Consider the following 21,498-nt stretch of genomic DNA (forward strand, 5'->3'; position numbering starts at 1 on the left):
CTGTCCCTCTGCCCACGGTGCGGGAGCAGGAGCCCAGCACTGCTGGAGGGGGGGTCACAGCCTGCAGTGCTGTGTCCCAGGGAGAGCCTACATCACTCCCTGCTCCCAGCGCCCCTTGGTTCCAGGGGTGCTGTAGATGCCATGACGCGGGCACATTGCTTGCAGGAGCTGCCAGGATTGAAAGAAAAGAGTTGGAGCTTGTCTGAGTTTGCATTTCAACCCTTCCTTTCCCAGCTTGGCCACCACGGGCTTCCCATTGCACCTGGCTCAAACTGCCGCTGGTCCCTTTTGGTGATGGGGTGCCCCAGCACCCACGGGCAGGACACCGAAAGTACGCAGCAGGACACAGCTGGAGCTGTCCCTGCCCCATCCCAGGGAGGGCAGGGACACAGGGCATGGCAGGACACACACCAAGCAGCTGCTGAGCTGTCCCACGTGGCCCCAGCACCCACGTCACCTCCCTGGGGTCACGGAGTGAGGGAAAGGAATGACTCCCAGAGCACCAGCAGGGAGGACTTGTTGGAGTTACCCTACTCCTGCTTCCATGTCTGCCTGCTTGAAACCCTTCCCCTTTGTTTGCAAACCCACCGCACAGAGGAAGACGGGGAGGAAGGCTTTTCTCTCGCCTCCACCTTTCGGTTCCCAAAAGTGGTGGTTGCTCAGAGCAGTCGAGGGCTGAAGGCGGGTGACCAGCACTTTGAACAACAGCGACCCTTCAGCCCTTTTGGGGGAAACAGCGGTCTGAATAAAAAGCACAGTGCACAGCCGTGTCCCTGAGCCACCTCTTCCACCCCACTGCTGCCACTGAGATGCACCCGACCACCCGCTCCAGGGCAGGGGGACTCTGGTGTATGGCTCTGCTTTACCCCATCTTCCTCCACTGCCACCCCTCCACACCCACCCCGGCCAGACCCTGCGGACCTGGGACCCCACGGGTTTTTCAACGGGGCTTGGCTCCCTTGAGACACTCATCCCCTGGGTGGCAGGACCTGGCTGAGCTCCTTGGGGCTCCCCATGCTGTCACCCCATCCCACGGCAGGCACATGACAAAACCTCCACTGGAGCAGAAGCCTCACCCCACGGGGAGGCCTGGCGAGCAGGACAGCGGGTTCACTGCCCCAGCTGAACTCGGATTCCCGGCGGATGGATTAAAATAGAGCCCCAGGCTGGCAGTTGAGCAATCGTGGAGTTAGCTCCTCCGCCAACAGTTTCCCGGTGCTTCCCCCATCGAAATCTTTGCCCGTGCTCCAAAGCGTGTGTGTCATTTCCCGTCTCTTCTGCTGATCCATCAGACCCGAGGGCTCCCCTCCTGCACTGCCAACGCACAGGCAAAGGGCTGTAACCCTCTCCCAGCGGTCAAACTATTGCTGAGCCAAAAAAAAAGCCTCTCCCTGCCTTCCAGCTACCAGCTCAGTCCCTGGATTTGCAAATGGACATCTCCTACTGAGGACCAAGGCTGCCTAAATCTGCCGGCAGCATCAGCAGCTCCACAGCTGCTCACAGGGGTCCCCACAGGTCCCCCGAGTCTGACCCTCCGTGCACGTGAGCTTTGCAGCCCAAACTGGAGGGTGGGGACAGCAAAGGACAGGTGCATCGTTGTGGGATGCGGCAGCACATCCCAGCTTGGCCCAGACGGAGACTGATCCCTCCCTGGATCTGCTCCCTGAGCTGCCTGGAAAAGGCCTTTCATTGCTTCATTTTAAGCTGCAGTATTACCCTCCGTCCCTTCCCAGTCCCAAACGGGCAGGCTCCCCTGCCTCATGGTCCTCCCGCAGTGCCACCAGCTGCACAAACCCTTTCCATCCATCGGCTGCCATGTCTCAGTACCAGGGGTTCCCACGAGCACTGGTTTCAGTATGAGCAGAGGGCTAGTGCCAAGGAACACCGGGCTGTTCCTACAGCACCGAGTGTACCCCATTGCCCCCGTTTTCAGATGCAGATAAAGAGCAAGCGCAGTTCAGACTGAGGGATGTGTTACCACCCGCACACAAGGCAAACATGAACGTGGGATTCCCAATGCACCTGCCAATACCAGCCCCATCTGGAAGAAATGGTATTTCTCTTACAGCTCCAGCAGGTTCACAGAGCTCAGGGCTGACCTGAAGCTTTGCAGCAGCTCCGAACAACACGTAGAAGCATTGGGGAAAAAAAAAAAAAAAGCAGCCAACTTGAACAAAGTTTCCACAGAAAGCCGCAGCTGCCTGTGCTGCTTCTGGGGCGAGAGCCAGAGGTGCCAGAGTCTTCTCCTTGTGGCAGCTCCCCGTTGCAGAAACCTGTGTCAGCTGAGTGCCTGCACTGTGTCAGAGACATCATGAGCTCTTTGCTATTTTTTCCCCCCTTGCAGATGGAGATGCAGCTGGCTGGGGCCAGGGGAAGCCGACTCACACTGGCTGCTTGGCTCTGAGAACTGAATTCCATAGGCGTTAAAGTCTGCAGAAATGCCCTATGGATTCAGTTCTGCAGCTGGGCAGCAAATAAGCCTCAAACCTTCAGGGAGCACGGCTGTGAGCTGTTCCTCCAAGGAATGTGAAAATCTTTGTTCCCACACGGAGACCAGAGGATGGAGGTGAGTTACGGCCACCACAGTCCCCCTGCGCTCAGAGAGCTGCTCGAGGCGGCAACTGTTTGTGACACGCTTTTCCTTAAGGGAAAACAAAAAGCCCGACTACAAAATGTTTTCTTCTGTGTGGAAGTGAAATGGCACTAGAGAAAATAAATACGTTGCTGCCTCCTGATGTACTGCATGCGATTGTAAACCTCTGCTAAAAATACACATTGCCAGAACAACAGCCTGGGTGTGCCCAGCAATCTCCTGTTCAGAGTCCGGGCAGCAAAACCAAACAAAACTTGGGAGAAGATAAACAGGACGGGCCGGGTAAAGCTAAGGGTTGTGCCTGCTCCCTCCTTGCCTGCCCTGGGGATGTCCCCAGCAGGGACAGGTATTTGGAGAAAGTTTTTGTGGAGGCAACAGGCTGTCTTTCCTGCTTTGAGTTTTGGGGACCTTTTCCACTATAACATGGTGCAAAGCTGCCACCAGGAACTTATTGGCCGGAGGAGTGGCATTCAGGATAAATTATGTAAGTCCTGGTAATTTACGTAGCATCTGATCATCACCATGGGGCAAACCCCACGCTCCCCTTCACCTTGCCAAGAAGAGCTGGTTTGCACCTGCTCCAAGATCAGCAGACAGCTAACTGCACATCTCCACCTGTGCAGGATACCACGCTTAGCCAAAGAGTAAATACAAGAGAGAGGTATCCGTATTTTTTCCTATACCAGATAACCGAGGGCCAACAGTCATTAGCAGAGGCCTTTGCTGGCACAGTCAGTCCCACAGCCAAGGAGCATCAGCTTGGTGCGAGGTTTCTGCAGCAGTTTTTCTCGTTCAGCCTCTTGCAGGTTTATCTGGCAGCAGAGTTAACCCCTTTTGAAGAAGCTGATTAGAGAAGGGGAAATCCAGAGAGTTGCCGAGACATTCTGGCAATTGTTTAAACAAACAGAAATTGTTGCATTAACTTAAAAAAAACAACCACTTCCTTCGACTTTATAGCAATTCAGAGCCACCAAGGGCTGCCTCCGAGGTCACCCTCATGGGCTCTCTCCTTTGCTAGGCAAATGGGGAACACCCAGCTCCCTCCTGCATTACAAGGCCTTTCTCCCATGTGGCACATCAGATGGGGGCTACAGGGGGACAGATTAGGTCCCCTTTTTCATGTGCATGCTTAGAAAGTCCCTGCTGGTCCCCAAAGAGGAAACAGTCAGGCAACAAGCTAGGGCAAGGCAGGGTGCTGCCAAACAGAGCAAGCAGAATAACCCCCCAGGGCTGGGCAAGAGCAACAAGTCAGAAGTCACCCCCAACTTTGCAAAAAGGTTGCAAGTTGTTCACAGGAGAGACTGTTGTCAGATAGCTAAAAAACAGAAACATAAGCATTTGCGTTTGGTTTGGGTTTTTTTTTGTTACTGTTTATTTATAATCATTTAAAAGGGACAGTTTACAAGCAAGTCAGACCCAGCCCCTCACAACCCTCCAGGTTTCCAGCACAACTGTCTGAAGTCCACCCTTCCAAGAAACCAAGCTGTGCTTGGTCCAAGAGACCAAGTGCTGTGGTTCATACAAATCCAGTAACCCCGCTGGTGAGCCAGCGCCTCCAACCAGAGCCAAGTCAGACCCAGAGCAGGGTCTCAGGCAGCTATTTCAACAAGGACATGTGGCCAGGAGAACCGAGCACCAGGTTACCAAGCGTGAGAGGATGTGGACACCAGGATCTTCTACCAGCATGTAGGGAAGTGCTGCATACAGGCATCGCATGGTGATTAAGCACAATGGTATGGTCATAAAACAACAGTGACAAGATATGCAGACAATTGCTCTTCACAGTGTTCAAGGACCCCTCTTTCCTCTGGCACCTGCACTGCCCCCAGCTTGGAGGAAATCCTGCTTTGATCTCCTTAACCAAGTGCCAGGAAGGGAGCCAGCTTCCAGGACCTTCCCTTGGACAGGGTAGGAAGAGGCCCATCTTCTAATCAAGGGCTGCTGTCTGGAAATCCCCCCACCTGACTGTGACCACTCAACCAACCCAGTGGAAAGCAAGCGTTCATTTCAAAACCAGGACCAAAGAGCTGATCCGACAGACCAAGTGCCATGTGGTTTCTTCACAGGATGGGCACTGTGCATGAAACAGGGTAAAGCTGCTGTAAGCTTGTGGAGGAAGAGGAGCAGTTAAAAGCCAAAGAGAGTGGTCGCATCCATTGCTCATGCTACTTGCCAGCTTCACGAAGAACAGCTGCCAACTGGCTCCCACAAGGGCTCTGGAACATCTGTCCTTCAAGCGTTTGACTACATCAACGTCTTAGTTTCTTTTTCTTCTTACGGTTCCGGTCCTCACTGCTGTCATCTGCCTCACTAGCACTGGCGGTCATAGCTTGCTGGATGACTTTTTTTTCCACTGCATATTCTTGTTCTCCTACCTTGGGGTCTCCCTTGACCAAGAACTCCCCTTTCCTGTAGGTTATAGAGATGTTGGTCCGTGGGTAGGTGCCATAAACCCTCCGGAGATCATCCTTCAGAAATTCTGGGAGGTCTTTCCTTGGTCCAAACACCTTCCCAAGCTTCCCCCATTGAAGCTCCCCTCTCATTGTGAAGCCTTCTGGCCATGTGTCTCGATACTGATCTGACCTCTGGTAGGCAGCATAGGGATTGTAGTTTGCATAGGGATTGTAGAGAGGGATGGGGACCACAGGAGGGAAGTGCCAGGTGTAGTATGGACGGTAGTAGGGGTTGGAAGCACTGTAGAGATGATGATAATCCACCTGACCTCCCCCATAGTCAGGGTAGCCATTCCGGTCCACCACAAAGGTGATGGGTCGGCTGTAGAAGTTGTGCACGTGGATGGGAGGGAACATCACAGAGCTGGTCATGTCTTCCGCTCTCCCAGTCCGCAGCGGTGGGTAGGTGTAGGCAGAAGGTGGGATCACAGTTGGGTAGTACTCCCGTGGCACAAAGCCAGACTGGTACATGGTACAGCAGCTGGAGTTTACACAGGGGATATTTATCCAGAGCAGTTGCTGAGTCTCGAAAGCTGTGAAGACAGGACGGGAAGAGAAACAATTTACATTGGTTATATACATTCCAGAACCAGGGTGAATAAGGAGATATACCTAGCACTGTAAGCATACCAACTAATTAATAAAAGGAGTTGCCTACATCTGCAGCTTGCAGGGGCAGTAACATGCCAAGAACAAGCGGAGCCGCGTTGCCAGCGACTGCCTGTTAGCTGCTCAGCAAGGCTCATCATCTAACACACCCAAATCTCAGAGTTACAAGGATGGGAACAAGCTGGCATAAAAACCACCGAGGGCAGAAGACATAGCCTCACATCCTCGTGACATGGTTTTGCACTGCTGGGAGGCAGCAAGACAGACTGCAAGAAGCCAGAGACCCTCGAGCAGGCATAAAAATGGGGAAGGCAAGCACAAATGAAAGAAGTCCAAAAATAAAGCAAGCAGGCAAAGAGAGGAAAGAGGACACAGCCCAGCCCAGCTGCAAACGTTTCAGCAGCCATCCTGCCCAGACAAGGACATCTTAAATAAAAAAAAGAAAATCTTCAATTGTTCTTGACCATCTCCCCATCCTCCCAAAGCCCTGCTTTTATTTTGATAAGCAAGAAAGTGCTGTGCCTACTGTTTGTTTCTAGAGTAAAATCCAGGCACATCTACATTTCTTCCGACAAGCTCTCACGTAAAAGCATCTGGTTTCGGTCTCACTAGTTATCATTCACATTTAAGTGTGCATTTACCTTGAGCAATTCTAACCCACAGCTGAATTTGTTCCTAGCCTGCCCTCATCATACAACAATCCAAGCACCCTCCAGGGTATTAAGCAATGTCCTCCCATGACTCATTGTACTCTCCCCAAGAGCAGGAAGGGAAGCGTGGAGTTTTTGAAAAAGTTTGCTACCAAAGACAGGAAAAGGCCATGCACAGAACTAAAGGCAGCAAGGCCTTTTTTTTTTTTTCTATGGAGTTCAGATCCTACAGGCTTTTTGCTTCAGCACTAACTACAGCTGCCTCTCACACAGGTGTTGAACCAAGATGGTAAGATGAAACTCATCCCTCAGTCCAGTGCTATCCTCCAGCCTAACAGGAAAACTGACAGTCCCCTAAGAACCTGCCTGTCACAGATAGTACACTGGGTACTACACAATGGAGGTTTTCCTTTTTTCAGCCAGCACAAGTTGTTCCTGTCCCTTGAGGTTCATAATCTGCACTAGCACAAGCCTGCTTTTGCCATGGGTGCAGAGCTAGAAGTCTACCCCCTGTGCAGGGGAACAGCACCAGAGTGTTTAGACAAGACCTGGCAGTACCCTTAAACAAGAGTTGCAGCCTAGGAGCCAAAGCCCATCACAACCATCACCTCCCCAGACAGGAGAGGGGGGAAAAAAAAAAAAAGTTCAACCTAATTTGTTAAAGCCCTTACAAAGAAAGGTTCAAACAGCTTCAGGCAAAGTAAAGAAAGCTCAACTTTGACTGAGGTCTCCCCAGCTCACTAGCAGGTGTTGGGGAGGAAGAGAGCAGGCACTGTGATGTTTCCTGCATTTAGTCCAGTCCTGCTTTAGTCCAGGCGAGGACTAAAGCCTTGGTGCCCCTCTGTGCTTTGAGGGCTCCCAAACTTCTCCCGAGTTTGCTTGACCACTCTGAAGAGGTTAGAGCTGAGCCTCCTGCAGCAAGGAGCTCCACTGCACCCTGTATGAGCACACTTTGTTAGACCTTTATTGATATGAGACTATTAGCTAGTTTCTAAACACATTGCCTGCCTAACTTACTCAGTACAACCACAAAAATCCAGAGGGGGTATTGTATATCAATAGCAGCACAAGGTGGGTAAATGGAATAAATGGTCTCCTCTTAAAAAACGGTCTCGTTGCCTCTTTTAATCCAGTTCAGCCTGGTATCCCTACTGAGATCCACAGGATCATTTCCACAGAGCCATCATTTGCAGAGAGACCACAGAGCTATCACATCCACTTAGTGAAACAAAGCAAGCCCAGTTTACCCCTCTGGCTGGATCACAGCGTGCTGCTTCATGCCAGCTTGGGACAGCCCCAGGGAAGCTGTTCTTGTCTATCTGATGGCCAGCTCTTCCTCAAAAAGTTATAAGTGTTCCATCTACCATCTGATGCAGTACCCAGCATTTTGGCTGGCAGCATCAGTGCTCCTGGGCCTTCCTGGCAGCTGGGGGAGAAGGGTGTAACAGGTCATCTAAATCACTCGGGTTTTAGTAACAAGGCAGCCCAAGAACAGCTATTAATTGCTTTGATTTTGCACTGGAAAATGATATGGGGAACAAGCCGGTGGCTCAGCCAGGCAGGATGGCCCACAAGAGGAAGCAAACTGAAGAGATAACAGGGGAGATGAGATGAGGATTAAGCAGGGCTGGGAGTGCTCCAGGGCAGCATTGTCACATGTCTGACCACAGAAGTGAAGATATTTCCCTGGAAGCAGATCACCCGGGAGGAAGGTGTTGACAGCCGGCACAGTGCAGACAATACTTTACAGCCCCAGAGGAGGTTTGCAAAACCATCAGGGAAAGTCTTAGCTCAGTGGCTGGGGCTGTCACTGGCATTGGCTTTCCTGGGCTCCACTGCGCAGCTGCCTGGCACTGCCCTGTCCCTCTCTGGCCCCCAGCACAGAGCTCTCCCCCTGTGCCAAGCACCCAGCTCTCAGCACTGCCCTGGCACAGAGTTACCTTTGCAAGCACAAGGGCCCGAATCCCAGCTCCTGGCTTGCAGGGCATGGCACTGCTCTCAGTCATCAGGTGTGCTGCAGCAACATTTCAGTATGCAGGAGACACAAGGCTCCTGCGCTGCCCCTCCAGAGCTGCAGCCCTGTGCTCCCAGGGGCTGACAACGTGGTTTACCCAACCATTACACCAGTGCCTGTTGTTCATACTGACCTTCAGGCTCGCTTCAGCTTCCAGAGGCAGGTTTTGGGAGACCACAGCTGGAGCAAAGCCCTGCTAGACTCTGCAGGACTGTGAGAGGGTGTGACAAATCCACATGTACACGAAGGAGAGGAGGCTTTCAGAGAACCAGCACCAGCTTGCCTGACCCTGTCCCACACTCACTGGGAAGTGAGAGCAGGCAGTGCCTCAGGGAAAACAGGGTTTGCCAGAAGGGTGATCTTTTGTTAGGACACTTGATGGCTGAAAGGCATTAAAAGCAAGATGCTTAAGAAGAACAACCCCAAACACTGTTACTACCTACTGCTGCCCCTTGAGGAAAGAGTCCAACCCTCAATCTCTTCAACCCTTCCTCTTCACCTGCTCCTACTTCTTTTGTTTCTCCAGAGCCAGCAGCCAGAGGCTGTCCTGGCTTTGGAAGTAAACATCCAACAGCCTCCAGCTCTCCAGGAGCAACTGAATGATGAGAAGAGGAGAGGAGATCCTTGCTGACCTGTCTTTTCAGGCTACTATCCACTTTCTTCCCTTGCTCCAATTTCAAGCTCTGCTATGCCTTGTGAAAAATCACCACATCCATTGCCTGGCACCTGGATGTTGTGAGCAGGAAAGGACAAAACAGTCCTTAAAGCTTGAGGTGAGCTCTGCTAAATGCCTCCCTGGTCCTGACAGCCATGAATGTGCACCAGCTTCTTGGTGGCATAGACTGGAAGGATGGATATGCAGGCACCACACTGTCTGTGCCTGGGAGCCAAGCCTCCCCAGCCAGGGCACAGGGAGCTGTGGTTGCCAGCAGAGAGCAACAAGGGACCAACCCAGTAAGAAAGGCCACAGCAAGAGAAAAGGCAGCCTCTCCCTTCTAACTTTTCCAGCAGTTTTGATCTTCCTGGAAAAGGGTTCAACCCCACTTCGCTGGAGCCAAATGAGAAGCCAGGCACACAAAAATAAAAAGGAAAGAAAATTCCCAAGAAGGTCAGAAACAGATGAAATGAGATCATCATCTCTGCTTGGTGAAAATGTGATACTTCAATCTCTTCCCAGGCTTGCCAAAGCTGACTCCAGCAATTCCCTTACCCACCACCAAGCCATCTGGCCAGGCCTCTCCTTCTTCACACATCTTGGTGCAGGTCGAGGAGACTGACACCACAGCTCCCAAAATACTTGATCTGCCAAGCAAAGCGTGCTTTAGTGCCAGCCGACCCAGACAGAGTTGCTATGGAGCAATCAAGAAATGTTTGCAATACAAAACTAGAGAGTACACTTGATAGCTCAAGTACAGAGAAGATTTTGTTTCACCACTCTATTACACAGTTACTTCAGGTGATGAATCCACCACTAGTTAATACAGAAATGCCCAGGGCTGGTAGGGCTGTTCTAGCATCGAAAGCAGAAGAAATTACTTCCTAGCATTACAGACGAGCATGGTTTTCCTGGACATGTCTCAGGGTGGTAGAGCTTTATTGTCACCCAAGCTAGCTTTGAACTTGTGGAGCTTTCTGTTTAGGTAGCTGTGGAGTACAAAACCCACGGTAAGCTGCAGAAAACAGAGGAAAGTATAAATACTCAAGTCCATGCCAGACTGCATATTCTCTAGGAGCTAGATTAAAGTGAGTCTGACTGTAGCATGGGCACAGACCAACATACAAGGTGTGCCACAGTATCCAACATGTGAAGCTTCATACAAGTATCTTGCACATCTGGAGAGATTAGTTTCACCAAAACTAGCAGTTCAAAGAGTGTCACCAAGCCTTCTGTCCACCTGAAGCAGCAGCCAAAGGTAGCTGGGTCCTCAGGTCAGGCTAGCAGCTTGAACAGGTTTAGATGCTTCCTTGGGGAGCATACTGCAAGCCAGCAGAACTGTAGAGACATTTGTCACACAGAAGAGGACATGGCCATCTATTTTACTTTAAGTCTCAACCAAGAGAATTCTTGCCTCATGCCATCGCCCTGTGATCAGCTCCCAAATGAAAAGAACAGGGAGATCCCATTAATTTAGTTTTCCTCTCCACTGTTCCAGCACCCAAGCCTTCAGACTCTTCTTCCTGGCCTTCTTCCTGCCCTGTTCTTCTCCCCACCCCACAAAAACCACAGGTCTATTGCCATTGCTCCGTAGCAACTCCAAAGGGTACAGGGATGAGGTCTGCAAAAGCAACATTTTCCTCTAACCAAAGTGATGAAGTAGTCATGAGTTACTTCCAGTTAGTCTCCCCATTTTGAGCAGATTCTGCAAATTTTTTGCCATCTGACAAAGCTTTGGCAAAAGCCTCCCTGGAAAAAAAGAAACAACCCAAACCAAAACATCACAGACTGTTCTGGAAGTGAGAGGTTAAAACCAAACCTCCTCAAACCTAAGGTTTGTCCTCCACGGTTCTGGTATCAGTGTCCCACACACTTATCCAGCATCCTAGTAGCTGGAAACAGTGTATGGGAGAGGATTACAAAGAAGTTGCTTGTTTTTCCTTGTCAATTCCACCCACTCTATTGCCAACATAAGATGGTGCTCCATTTGAGGTCTTTGAAGAGAGACTCACCCAGAAGACTCCCAAATACTCCTTAGGGAAGATGGAGAGCAGCACAGAAAGCCATGCAGCACAACACTATAGCTTTGCTCCTCCATCACCGTACTGATTTGTAAGACAGAGGCACTTGGCTGCCTTCCTAAAAGGGATGCTCTTGCTCAGCCAGACGTGCCTGGCAGCAACATAGGAATTCAAGGGAAGTGCAATAGTTTGTTACAAGCTGGGTCCTTTCAGGCCTTGATTTTCACCTAGGGGAACAGATTCCCACACCAGTGCTGCTTAATCATGGAAGCACTTTTGGATTTTGCACACACTCCCTTCCCCAGCCCCAAAGGTAAAACAGCACCACAGGTTTTTGCTGCGGTCTCCAAGAGAAAAGCAAACCCACACTGTACCAGCAAAGCGCTCCAAGGAGCACTTAAATACTTCCACAAACGGTTACTACATCATGCCTAGTACAACAAGGTGTCACAAGGCAGTAGCCGATTAACAGCAGTACAAACCAGGGCCGCAGAGAACAGGTCTTGCCTCCCATTTGCCTGGCAAAGCCCAGCACAGCCTGGGGGGAGGGCTGACTTCTTGGAAGAGACAAGCTCTGGTAGCATCTAGAAAAGGAGAAGAATGCTGTGTGGTGGGCTGAGATGAAGTGGGGCCATCTCTGTCCCTCTCCTGCACACACACTGCACCCCTGTGGCCTCTCCAGCAGCACCGAGCACAGCCTGGAGAAGGCTCTGCCAGCTCCCACGCTCAGGTGGTACAGCAGGCCAGCTCAGGAGGAGCTCTCGGCTTCAGACTTGCACCCTGAGTGCCACCACTGTCACAGATTTCTGCATGCAATTCAGAAAAATTCGTTTTCTGTAAAGCCATATAGCAAAAATCTGCTTCCTGCACACTTAGCTGGCACTGCGTGCCAGGAGCTGGGCAGCTATTACACACCAGTGTCTCCTTACACAGATCCTCTCTTAGATATTCCTAGATGGAAAGTTTGGCAAGGCAGGACAACACACAGCCTCTGCTTCTCAGAAAAGGAGTAAGGCTATTTTCCACACTGCCTTATGCCATCCAGCAGTAACACATAAAGGAAGATAACTGATACTGAAAGCAGCTTGAAAACAGACCACCAAAAAAAAAAAAACAGACTTTGCAGAAAAGAGGAGGTACTTTGAAAAAAAGCTTAATGATTCCTCAAAGATCAGTAAAACTACAAGGTGGAAAGGGTTTGAAAGAAATTAGAAGTGTGACACATTATTAGTAGAAACAGGACAAACCCACAAATCCATACAGTTTTGTATATTTGTGCTAAAAGGAGCTATTTTGGTGAGATCAAAGCAAGCAGCAGCACAGGGCAGCAGGCAGATGGAGATGGATGCCTCCCCCCGCCTTGCCCCCAGGGCACAGAGCTGGTCAGGAGCAGCAGCTGAGGAGTGACACCCTCACCTTGGGGCAGGATGAGCAGTCCAGGTCTACAGACTAGACCAATTCCTTCACCCGCTCATCTCTGAGCCTAACAAAAGTTTAGCTTCGTCAGCACAGCTGAGGAGCCTGAAGCAGCCCTGAGCAGCAAGGCACCAGTCTGTAGGCTTTGCAGAGTGCAAAGAATGCTGGTCCCCAAGGCTCTTCAGCCAGGAAGAAGCACAGTTGCTCCTCTGGCACACTGAATGGTAGAACTAGCTCTGGAGGAAGAACTACAAGCAGCCTCATTGCCTTCACTCCCCACACCACTCACCCAGTCCAAGGAACTCTCTCAGCAGTGCTGGAGATCTGATCCTGCCTCCCCCCATACCACAGGAGGGACCCTTCCATCAGGAAACTACTCCACTGTCCAAATTGTTACAGCTGCCTGAGCCAACTGAAAAGATACCATCAGCACAGCTGACACCAGATCTCCTTTTGGAATGGACAGCCTAGAGGACCTCAGACACACCAACTCCCTTTCCATGGGGAGCAAGCTGCCACCCTGCCAAGAGGGCATTTGCGCAAAACCTACTGCACTTGATGCTGGCCTCCAAGACATGGGCTCAGAACCACTCCAGCTCTCGCACTAGGAATAATCCCTTCAGCTCAACCAAGGGGGAAGATTTAACTTCTGAAGCCAGAAGACCCTAGTCCTCACCCTGGTCCTCTGAACTCTGCTGTTACTAGTGCACCACGAAGAAAAGAGCTCCAACTGGCACTAGTAACTGCAGAAATAACAGTTAATACGCATTACAGTCAGTCACCCCTTACATAGGCCTTTTGAAGAGGGAGTAGATCTGTTTCAGCTATTCAAAGCAGCATTCCCAGAAAGCACTGACATCTAGTCTGGGTCTGGCATTTATTTCTGAGGTCTGTGCAAAGCCCAGACTCTGTATGAGGTCAAAACACCAGGAAAAGCCCTAGTCATCACAGAGCAAGTCTTTACTTGACTCCAGTGATCTAAAAGCCACCCCTTGCATAACTCTGCTCAAATAGCGGTCAAAATGCAACTTGCTGCTGACAGAGATGTTTGGAGCAGCCACTCCTACTCTCACTGCAGCTGCTGAGTAACACAGCAGGCCTGAAACAGCTGCACTGCCAAGAATAAAATGTGGTGTGTGTTACCACAGGGTCACTGCATCAGCAGGCAGGGCTCTGGAAACCACCCCTGCCTGCTGACAAGGTGATCCTAACACCATCACCCCTTCAGCTTCTCCCTGGGCAGAGATGTCTGCTGCACCAAGGTCTAGAACTTGGACACACTCCAAGCTTTCTCTTTTTTCGACATGTCCTCCTTTCAGCATAGCTTAACTTCTGTTATTAAAGCTCCCACTACCACCCTGGAACCTGGTTCCTAGGAACCACTGCAGGCACGCATTGCATCAGAGGTCTTCCTCACCTGAGGGTCAGATCTCTGTGCTCCATGTCTCAGGATCCCAGTCAGCTCTTTTTCTGAAAAGCCACCACCTTTTTCTGGTCTAAACACTTTCTAAGACACAGCTCTCTATCTAGACACTACTTTTTTCTTTGAACTAGCATATTTTAATCTGCACTTCACAGTGTTCACAGTCCCAACGATCCCCTCCGTGTTCAAACACAGGCTGCACAAACAGGTCCCCCCTCCTCTCACTCAAGAATTCATCTGATATCCATCATTTCAACCCACACACTCTCTTCTTCAAAGAAAAGATCTCAGTATCAGTTAGCTCAAGCTTCCAAATTGGGAGAGCCCAGACAAGCTTCCAGCTGTCACTTCTTCTGCCCAGCAGTTCCCCTTCAGATTGCAGTCTTGAGACAACTGACTCAGGAGACTAACTTTCATCAATCACACCAACAGATCAACTGAATGATCAATAATCTCATTAACACACCACTAATATCTCCTGGTTATTTATATCATTTTGCACACAACTATGATGCTACTAATCAAACCTTGTGAACTACGCACAACCGCTGTTGAGCTACAGGCACGTCACCCTTCCCTCCCACGCCACTTACTACCAGGGTGCAAGTCTACCCCTCTTTGCTCTGCCCTCCCACACCAAGCCTTTCAACATAGACCTGATGGAGAGTCCAGCAAGTTGTCCAAGGAGCATCACTCCAGCATCCCAGTGGGTTTGGTTCCTCAGGCTTCACTACTATCTGCAGATATCTCCTGCAGTCAGCTAAGCCCACCTTCCTTCATCACATTTTATACCTTATTCTCTGTTTCTCTCACTTCAGGATCCACCTTTTTGTCGTGCTCATGCCTCCCTTCTTCCAGCCAGTCTCCTCCCAAAAAGACAACCCACCCCTAATTACTTCTTCCCCATTGGTCTCAGTTTTGCTACATCCCTAATCAAGTCTAGCATTTCCAATATCACTACCTCGTCAATCTCAGCCTTACATGGTATTACTGATATGGAAAGGGTGGCCTTGCAAGGTTCTACCCCGCAAGAGTTGCTTCGGACACCCTTGTAATTATCTGGTTCCTCCTGGTTATATATTGTTTACTTCACCTACTCCAAGACAAATAATTCCCTAGCCTTGATTCTTCTGCCTAGCCCCAGTTACCTGCAGGCACTTTCTTATCTTGCAGGCAGGCAGTTTTCATAGCAGAGCAAAATGTTTTGCACACTGTTTTTGTGCTTTCATAGTATCCTGTTCTCTCAGCGGCTGATTACAAGTCTTTGCCCTTGAAGTGTCTTTGGGAGGGTCCCCTGACATCCTGCAAAGGCCTTAGCTGGTTACACAGCCTGGTTCTCCAGAGGGGCGTCATGCTCACGGTGGGTTTCCTACAACTGTTGACAAACACTGGTGTCCAGTGTCACAGCAAACATTTAAAACACAAGTAGTTAAAATGTGAATACACTTGGATCTCATTCTTGTGCATCCTGTATTGAGGTTGTATTGTTTAGAAGCAAGCAAGGCATAGCTTCTTATGCACTTTTACTAGATCTTCCCATGCAATCAACACACCAAAAGGTGGGACAGGGCAGGAAACAGATTATCCAGACTTTGGGGTTGTATTACATATTATCCCTTTAGTGTATAAAAATGCCTTCTGTTACAACAGCAACATACATTGTATTTCTAGCTTAAGTTCAAACACCGGAGCTAGAATTACCCATGGGAATACTGCTCTTATTGCATTCCCTGAGGCAAACAGCTGTAGTATCTGCTGATCTATGACTCTGTAATACATTTTGGGGTTTGGTTGGGGTTTTTTGTTGTTGTTTTTTTTTTTTAAAAGAAGACTCCAACTACCTTCTGTTATAGTGTTATGGTCTTTAGACAATACAGAACATAGCTCACAAGAAACATTATTGATTTTTCTAAATGGGAATCAAAAGGCAACCTTGTGTTTCCAAGAACACAATCACTCAGAGAAGCCCTTCTATGTCATTTTTCCCAAACTAAAGTGTCTAAACCCTATCATCACACAACAATAACAATTTACATTAGTATCTTTCACAAGCAGAAGATGCTAGGAAAGTTACAGGCTACAGTACTGGCAGGAATCAATGCCCCAATTGAGTTATGTTACTATATGTGGACTTGCATCTACTAGATAAAAGAAAAGATGTGCTGGGGTGAAAGAGGCAATGTCTCCAGAGGGATTTAGGCATCTCTGTTTTCAAGAAGCCAAGCAAAGCGCAGAATACCTCAGTTATACACCACTATTACAAACATTTAAGCCAGCACTCATACTGTTTTGCCACTGTAACTAGTAAAACATTGCAACATAAGCAAGTCTTTAATCTGAAGTGCAGAAAACAGAGACAGACATTTGCTCAGTGTGCATGTACTCACATACTGGAAAAAAAAAACAGCCCAGATGATGCCTTCACTTAACTGAGGAGCAGGCAACAGTAGAGTACACAGCCTGGTCTTAAGAAAGAAGAAAGCAGCTTGCTTTCTATGGTCTCTTTTCACTGACGTACCTTAATGACATGTGCAAAGCCAGGAGATGCACTCAGATACCACATAACACCTCGCAGAAGCTTTTCTGTAGTAACCAGGGCTGCAATACCTGTCTGAACATGCCCTTGTAGCTAAGGAAAGCAACAGGAAGCTCTCTCCTTCAGCAGTTATGTTACATGCTCAGACAGGGACCTTTAAGCCTAGCTGCCTATAGACAAGACTACTAAAGCTAATATAAGGTACATGCCTTAGCTAGCAAGATGTCTTATAGGAAAAAAAATAGAGTTTGAACATAAAAACACAGGCATAGCAAGGATAGAAGACACAGGTAAAGGAACAGCTTAAGTCAGCACACAAAGCCAGCCCAACAAAAACCTCAAAAGCACTCACCAAAACTTCAGGTTCTTCCTTAATGCAGAAAAACACTATTAGGAACATTCAAAGAAGAGCTGTAAACTTTAACACTACAGACTGGATAGCACAGAAAAAAAGCCCACCACTGAGCACTTTAGAAATGAGCCCTACTTTAAACTCACTTCACCCTCCCCAGCTTTTTGTTCATACTCAGCTATAGAGAGCCAAGCTGGTTTTATACTCACTGCTCATCCAGCAGGTTGTAATTAAGTAAGAAGCCATACAAATGGCTCCCATCAGCACTACCTTAGAGTAAGCACCTGTGCTGTGGTGGGCCTTTACGGATACAAGTCCCTTCCCAGGTGTGAAAAGGGTGACTGGGTCTGCCAGGTCAGCTCATGGTGGCTCAGCACCGCCGCTGCAGCAGAGCACCCTCCTCAGGCACACTGACTGCCTTCCTCTGCTGCAGGACATCCCAACAGCTGAAGCTAAATACCTACAAATCACTCTGTAATTACAAAACCTGTTGACTGCAATTAATTGCCTGGCTTCTATAAAAAGAAAAAATAATAACAACCTGTTTAGGGAGCTGGTAGTAAGTCTAATACACAAAAATATTGGGAAGTAATAGGATACAATGGTACTTTTCTGAATCCATCAATTAGGCTTTCACCTGTTTTCCCTGGTGAAATTTGTGAATGTTTGGATGGGAGCAACTGTTGCGGTGAAGGTAGAAGCCATTAGGTTTTTGCCTCAATTTTTCCTGATAAAGTTAGTGAATATTTGAATAGGAACAACTCTTGTGGTAAGGGGTAGAAGGTGATGCTTACACTGAAAACAGGAGTTGCTTCTTTGAAAGAAAGCTCCAGAGAGACCTTAAATAATAAAGGACAACAGTCTCTGTCTTCTGAAATGTATGGGACATAATGTAAATAAACCTTGGGAGAGAAGCATAAGCAGCTGATGACTAAGACCAGAGACAAGTAGGGCATTTGATGCGTTACAAGGAAGGATACCTGCCCCTGAGCAGCCATGCTTGTTGTTTTGTTTCTACTTTGTCGTTTTGTGGCTTGGCATAATGCTCTTTTTAGGCTCCCTTGGAGCAGCTTGAGGTGTTTGAGGTGAAAAGGCACCACGGGCACAGCTGCCTTCACCAGGGGCATCTTGTGCTTCCCAGCCCCGTTTCTCCTCCAGCCCCACGGTGAGGGGCGGCAGGTCCCGTGGTGGCCTGCCAGCTGGAGGGCACCTCGGGGGACCAGACCTGGGGCCACCATGCCTTTTCTGTCCCCCTTGGCATTAGTGGCAGGACCCTGGCCCAGCCAAGGAACTGCAGGAGGCTGGGGTGGCTTCCAGCTGCTTCCCACCTTGAATACTGTGTCCAGTTTTGGGCCCCTTGCTACAGGAAAGACATTGAGATTCTGGAGTGTGTCCAGAGAAGGGCAGTGAAGCTGGTGAGGGGTCCGGAGCACAAGTCTTAGGAGGAGTGTCTGAGGGAGCTGGGGGTGTTCAGCCTGGAGAAAAGGGGGCTGAGGGGAGACCTCCTCGCTCTCTACAACTGCCTGAAAGGAGGCTGTAGCCGGGTGGGGGTCAGTCTCTGCTCCCAAGTGACAAACAATAGGACAAGAGGAAACGGCCTCAAGTTGCACCAGGGGAGATTTAGGTTGGAAATTGTAAGAAAGGCAGGTATTGCTTTTGCAGAGGAGAAAAGCTGTTTCTATCAGAGGTGACATGATAAGGGAATGACTAAAACAAAGAGGCTCCAGCAAAGGCTTGTAGAACATCTCTTATCACACAGACAAAAGGACAAACTGATTCCTACTGGATTAGTGTCTAGAAGGGTAGTCAAACATTTAACCAGGGCTAATGACATTAAGCAATTTTTTTGTTACCAAAAAGGAAAGAAATAAACTAGTCAGATAATCTCTTTAGGTGTAGCATAAAGAGAAGTAAACAGAGGCAGGACATGCGGGAAGAATTTTAGGCGCCTCGGACAGACTGTGAACCCTGGAGTACCCAACCAACGGGAAACAGGGGAGGGAAAAATTCGGACGGGATTAGGGAATAAAAAGGTGTGTTTCAAGAACTGAAAGTGTGCCTACTTGCTAGGTCACCCGCTCTTGCAAGAACGTGAATAAAAATGTGCTTCACAGAGGATTCTGCCTGAGCCTATTTCATTCGGACCGGAACTTGTTTCTCACAGTATGAGGAAAAATTTCTACGCTGAAAGTGTTATCAAGTATTGGAACAGGCTGCCCAGGGAAGTGGTGGAATTGTCATCCCTGGAGGTATTTAAAAGACGTGTAGACGTGGTGCTTTAGCAACACGGTTTAGTGACGGTTTTTGTCAGCGTTAGGCTGGTGGTTGGACTCGATGGTCTGAAAGGTCACAGGCGATTCTGTGACTCCCGGCGCGGTGACCGCACACGAGATGGCGGCCGGCCGGCAGGGGGCGGCTTCACTTGCCAGGACACAAGATGGCGCCGGGCCGGAGCCGGCCGCGGGGAGGGGTCGGGAGGGCGCTGGACGCGCGTGCGCGGAGGTGCGGTTCGGTGGCGGAACGGCGGGGGCAGCGCCGGTAACGGACGGAGGTAGGAGGCGTTGAGGCGATGGCTGGGGGGGAAGAAAGAGGGGATTGCGTCGCGGTGCCTCCCCCGCCCCAGTGCCGGCCTGGGTTTGTCTCCCCGCCTGCAGCGGGGGCCGTCCGAATGGGGTGGGGGAGACCCCTCCGCGATGGGGCGGCCCCTGCGGGGTGGGGGTCTCCCCCACCTCCGCATTGGTAGAGCCCCGGGGTGTGCCTCCCCCCCGTTACTCTGGACGGTCCCATGTGGGCTCGGGGGGTGCGCTCCCACCCCCCCCGCTGTAAGTGCCCGCGGGCAGGGGCCTCGGTCCGTCTGTGCCCCGCTCTGGAGGCGGTGGGGGTCTCTCTCCCGCCCCCTCGCAGGGTCCCGGCAAGGAGAAGTGGCCCTGGCATTGCGCCATCTTACCTGGAGGAGCGGAGCGGGGCTCAGACCACCGTGTCCCTGTCACACCTGACAGCACAACCCTCCACCACCATGGGGCCTGAGTGGGAGCCCACCACGAAATGACGGCTGTGCCCCTTGCCCGGCGTTTCCTCTCGCAGGGCTGGTAGGCCTCCCCTAGCATGGGGGGATTGTGCAGACAGGGGGCTGGATGGCTCTGGGGCGCTGGCAGCAACACCACTGCTTGGGCTCGTCCTCTCAGTGGCCAAAGAAACGGCGTTCCCATCTCTATCCTTGCCTTGCAGGAATTGCCCAGCTCCCTGCGTGCCTGTCCCCCAGCAGGGATGTCAGCTACTTTAGTTGGTGACTAGTCCTGTGTTTTTCAGGCCTAAATGCCACAGAGATCTCTGGTGGCCTTGGTGGCTGGGCTTCCATCAGCCCTCCAGTTAGTGGCCTGTGGCCGAAGTTGGGGCATTCGGGGGGTGACCGCGGCTTTGAAAGGTTTGCACAGGTAAAAAGTCTCCCTGGTGAGAAGATGGAGATAGTGTAGCAGAAACTCCCATTTGCTGCTGCTTGGGCACAGTGTTTAAAAGTGCTTCTTACCTTGTGCTTCCTATTGAGTCTTAACAAGAACAGGCTCGATCTCTGTGGTAATCCCCTCTTCTAGCTTCTGTGATTCCACTCTTGGGAGTTGTTTTCAGTAAGGGTTTCGTATCTACTTCCACATTTGTAATTTGAGACCAGAGTTACCTGGCAGTGGTCCCCATATCAGTGCTGTGAAGTCTGCTACAGGATTAGAGCTTATGTTGACAGTAACATCATGGGGAACCAGTTTTTAATACGTCCGTACACTGCAAAAGAATGAATTGTTTAGAAAAGGGATGCCATGTGCTGTTAAGTTAATGTGTTACCAGGTTCCAAGACTATGAGATCTACCGGATTACCTCTATTAACGAACCTTGTAATCTCATTAGAGAATGAGATCTGATTTAACAAGATTGCTCGGCTGGAACACAGTTCCACGAAACTACCAGCTGGTTCAAGATGTTCATTGTCCTCCGTGTGTCAGTTCTGTTTATTGTGTGAACTCTGCGGGAGTGATGGCAGCACCTGATGGAAGCACGTGATTGTGATTGCCCGTAATAAGAAGGGTGTTACCAAACGTCCCATGATATGGAGGCATCTGCCATTGTTGAATTGGTAAACAGTAGCGGGAAACACCCTCATAGCCTCTGCGAAGTGGCACGTTTCCTTGCTTGACCCAGGTATCGGGTTTTCAAAGGCTTCATTGTTTGACCGTTCAGAGACCAGGCTGCTGGGAGTCTGCTGTTGGGGAGATCGTTAATGTTTCATGTAGGACAGTGTTTAGCATTCCCTCTGCTAGCAAGCGGTGTTAGCTGAGGAAACGTGGTGTTAGGATTTCAGAAGTAGTATGATGGAGAAACTTGGAGTCTTGGAGATGTATCCACCTCTAAGAGGGTGCAGGGTGTCAAAAGATTGGTCAGAGGAGCCTAAATTTTGTGGAGTGTGTGTCTAGATTGGAGCTTTCCTGGGATCGGAACGAGGTTTTGAGATCTTTTTGGTTTAAGTGGAAGCTCTTTCAGTTTAGCTAAGTTAGTGAAATAGCTCCGTGGTGCAATTTTTCCTTTTTACTGGACTGAGTCCTTCCAGAATCTGAGTAGCTTCATGGGGTGAGGACCCACAACAGCGTCTGTGCTTTGGAGGCCTCCTGAAGTACCATGGGCAGGGTGGGAAGGAGTGTGCAGAACCTGGTCCGTGCTTACAAAGCAGACTTGTCACTGACACATGAGGCCGACCAGATGAAGACATCCATGACTGTTTTCTCTGGCTGA

General features: G+C 49.9%; 1 protein-coding gene across 7 annotated transcripts; it reads right to left on the bottom strand.

Moving 5' to 3' along the window:
- Positions 1-3,952: 3,952 nt before the first annotated feature.
- On the bottom strand, positions 3,953-20,370 carry C6H10orf95 (chromosome 6 C10orf95 homolog). 7 transcript variants are annotated; one of them, XM_074592210.1, is made up of 3 exons: positions 16,723-16,882; positions 8,453-8,701; positions 3,953-5,579 (listed from the first exon to the last, which is right to left on the bottom strand). In XM_074592210.1, the coding sequence occupies exon 3, from the start codon at positions 5,515-5,517 to the stop codon at positions 4,843-4,845; it is 675 nt and encodes a 224-aa protein (XP_074448311.1). In that variant the 5' UTR covers positions 5,518-5,579; positions 8,453-8,701; positions 16,723-16,882; the 3' UTR covers positions 3,953-4,842. The 7 variants fall into 7 exon arrangements, with proteins under 7 accessions (XP_074448311.1, XP_074448313.1, XP_074448316.1 ...); XM_074592212.1 differs by lacking the exon at positions 16,723-16,882 and adding an exon at positions 10,622-10,639; XM_074592215.1 differs by lacking the exons at positions 8,453-8,701; positions 16,723-16,882 and adding an exon at positions 20,249-20,370.
- Between the last annotated feature and the right edge of the window lie 1,128 nt (positions 20,371-21,498).

The sequence above is a fragment of the Larus michahellis genome, chromosome 6 (assembly GCF_964199755.1).
Source record: "Larus michahellis chromosome 6, bLarMic1.1, whole genome shotgun sequence".
Lineage (NCBI taxonomy): Eukaryota > Metazoa > Chordata > Aves > Charadriiformes > Laridae > Larus > Larus michahellis.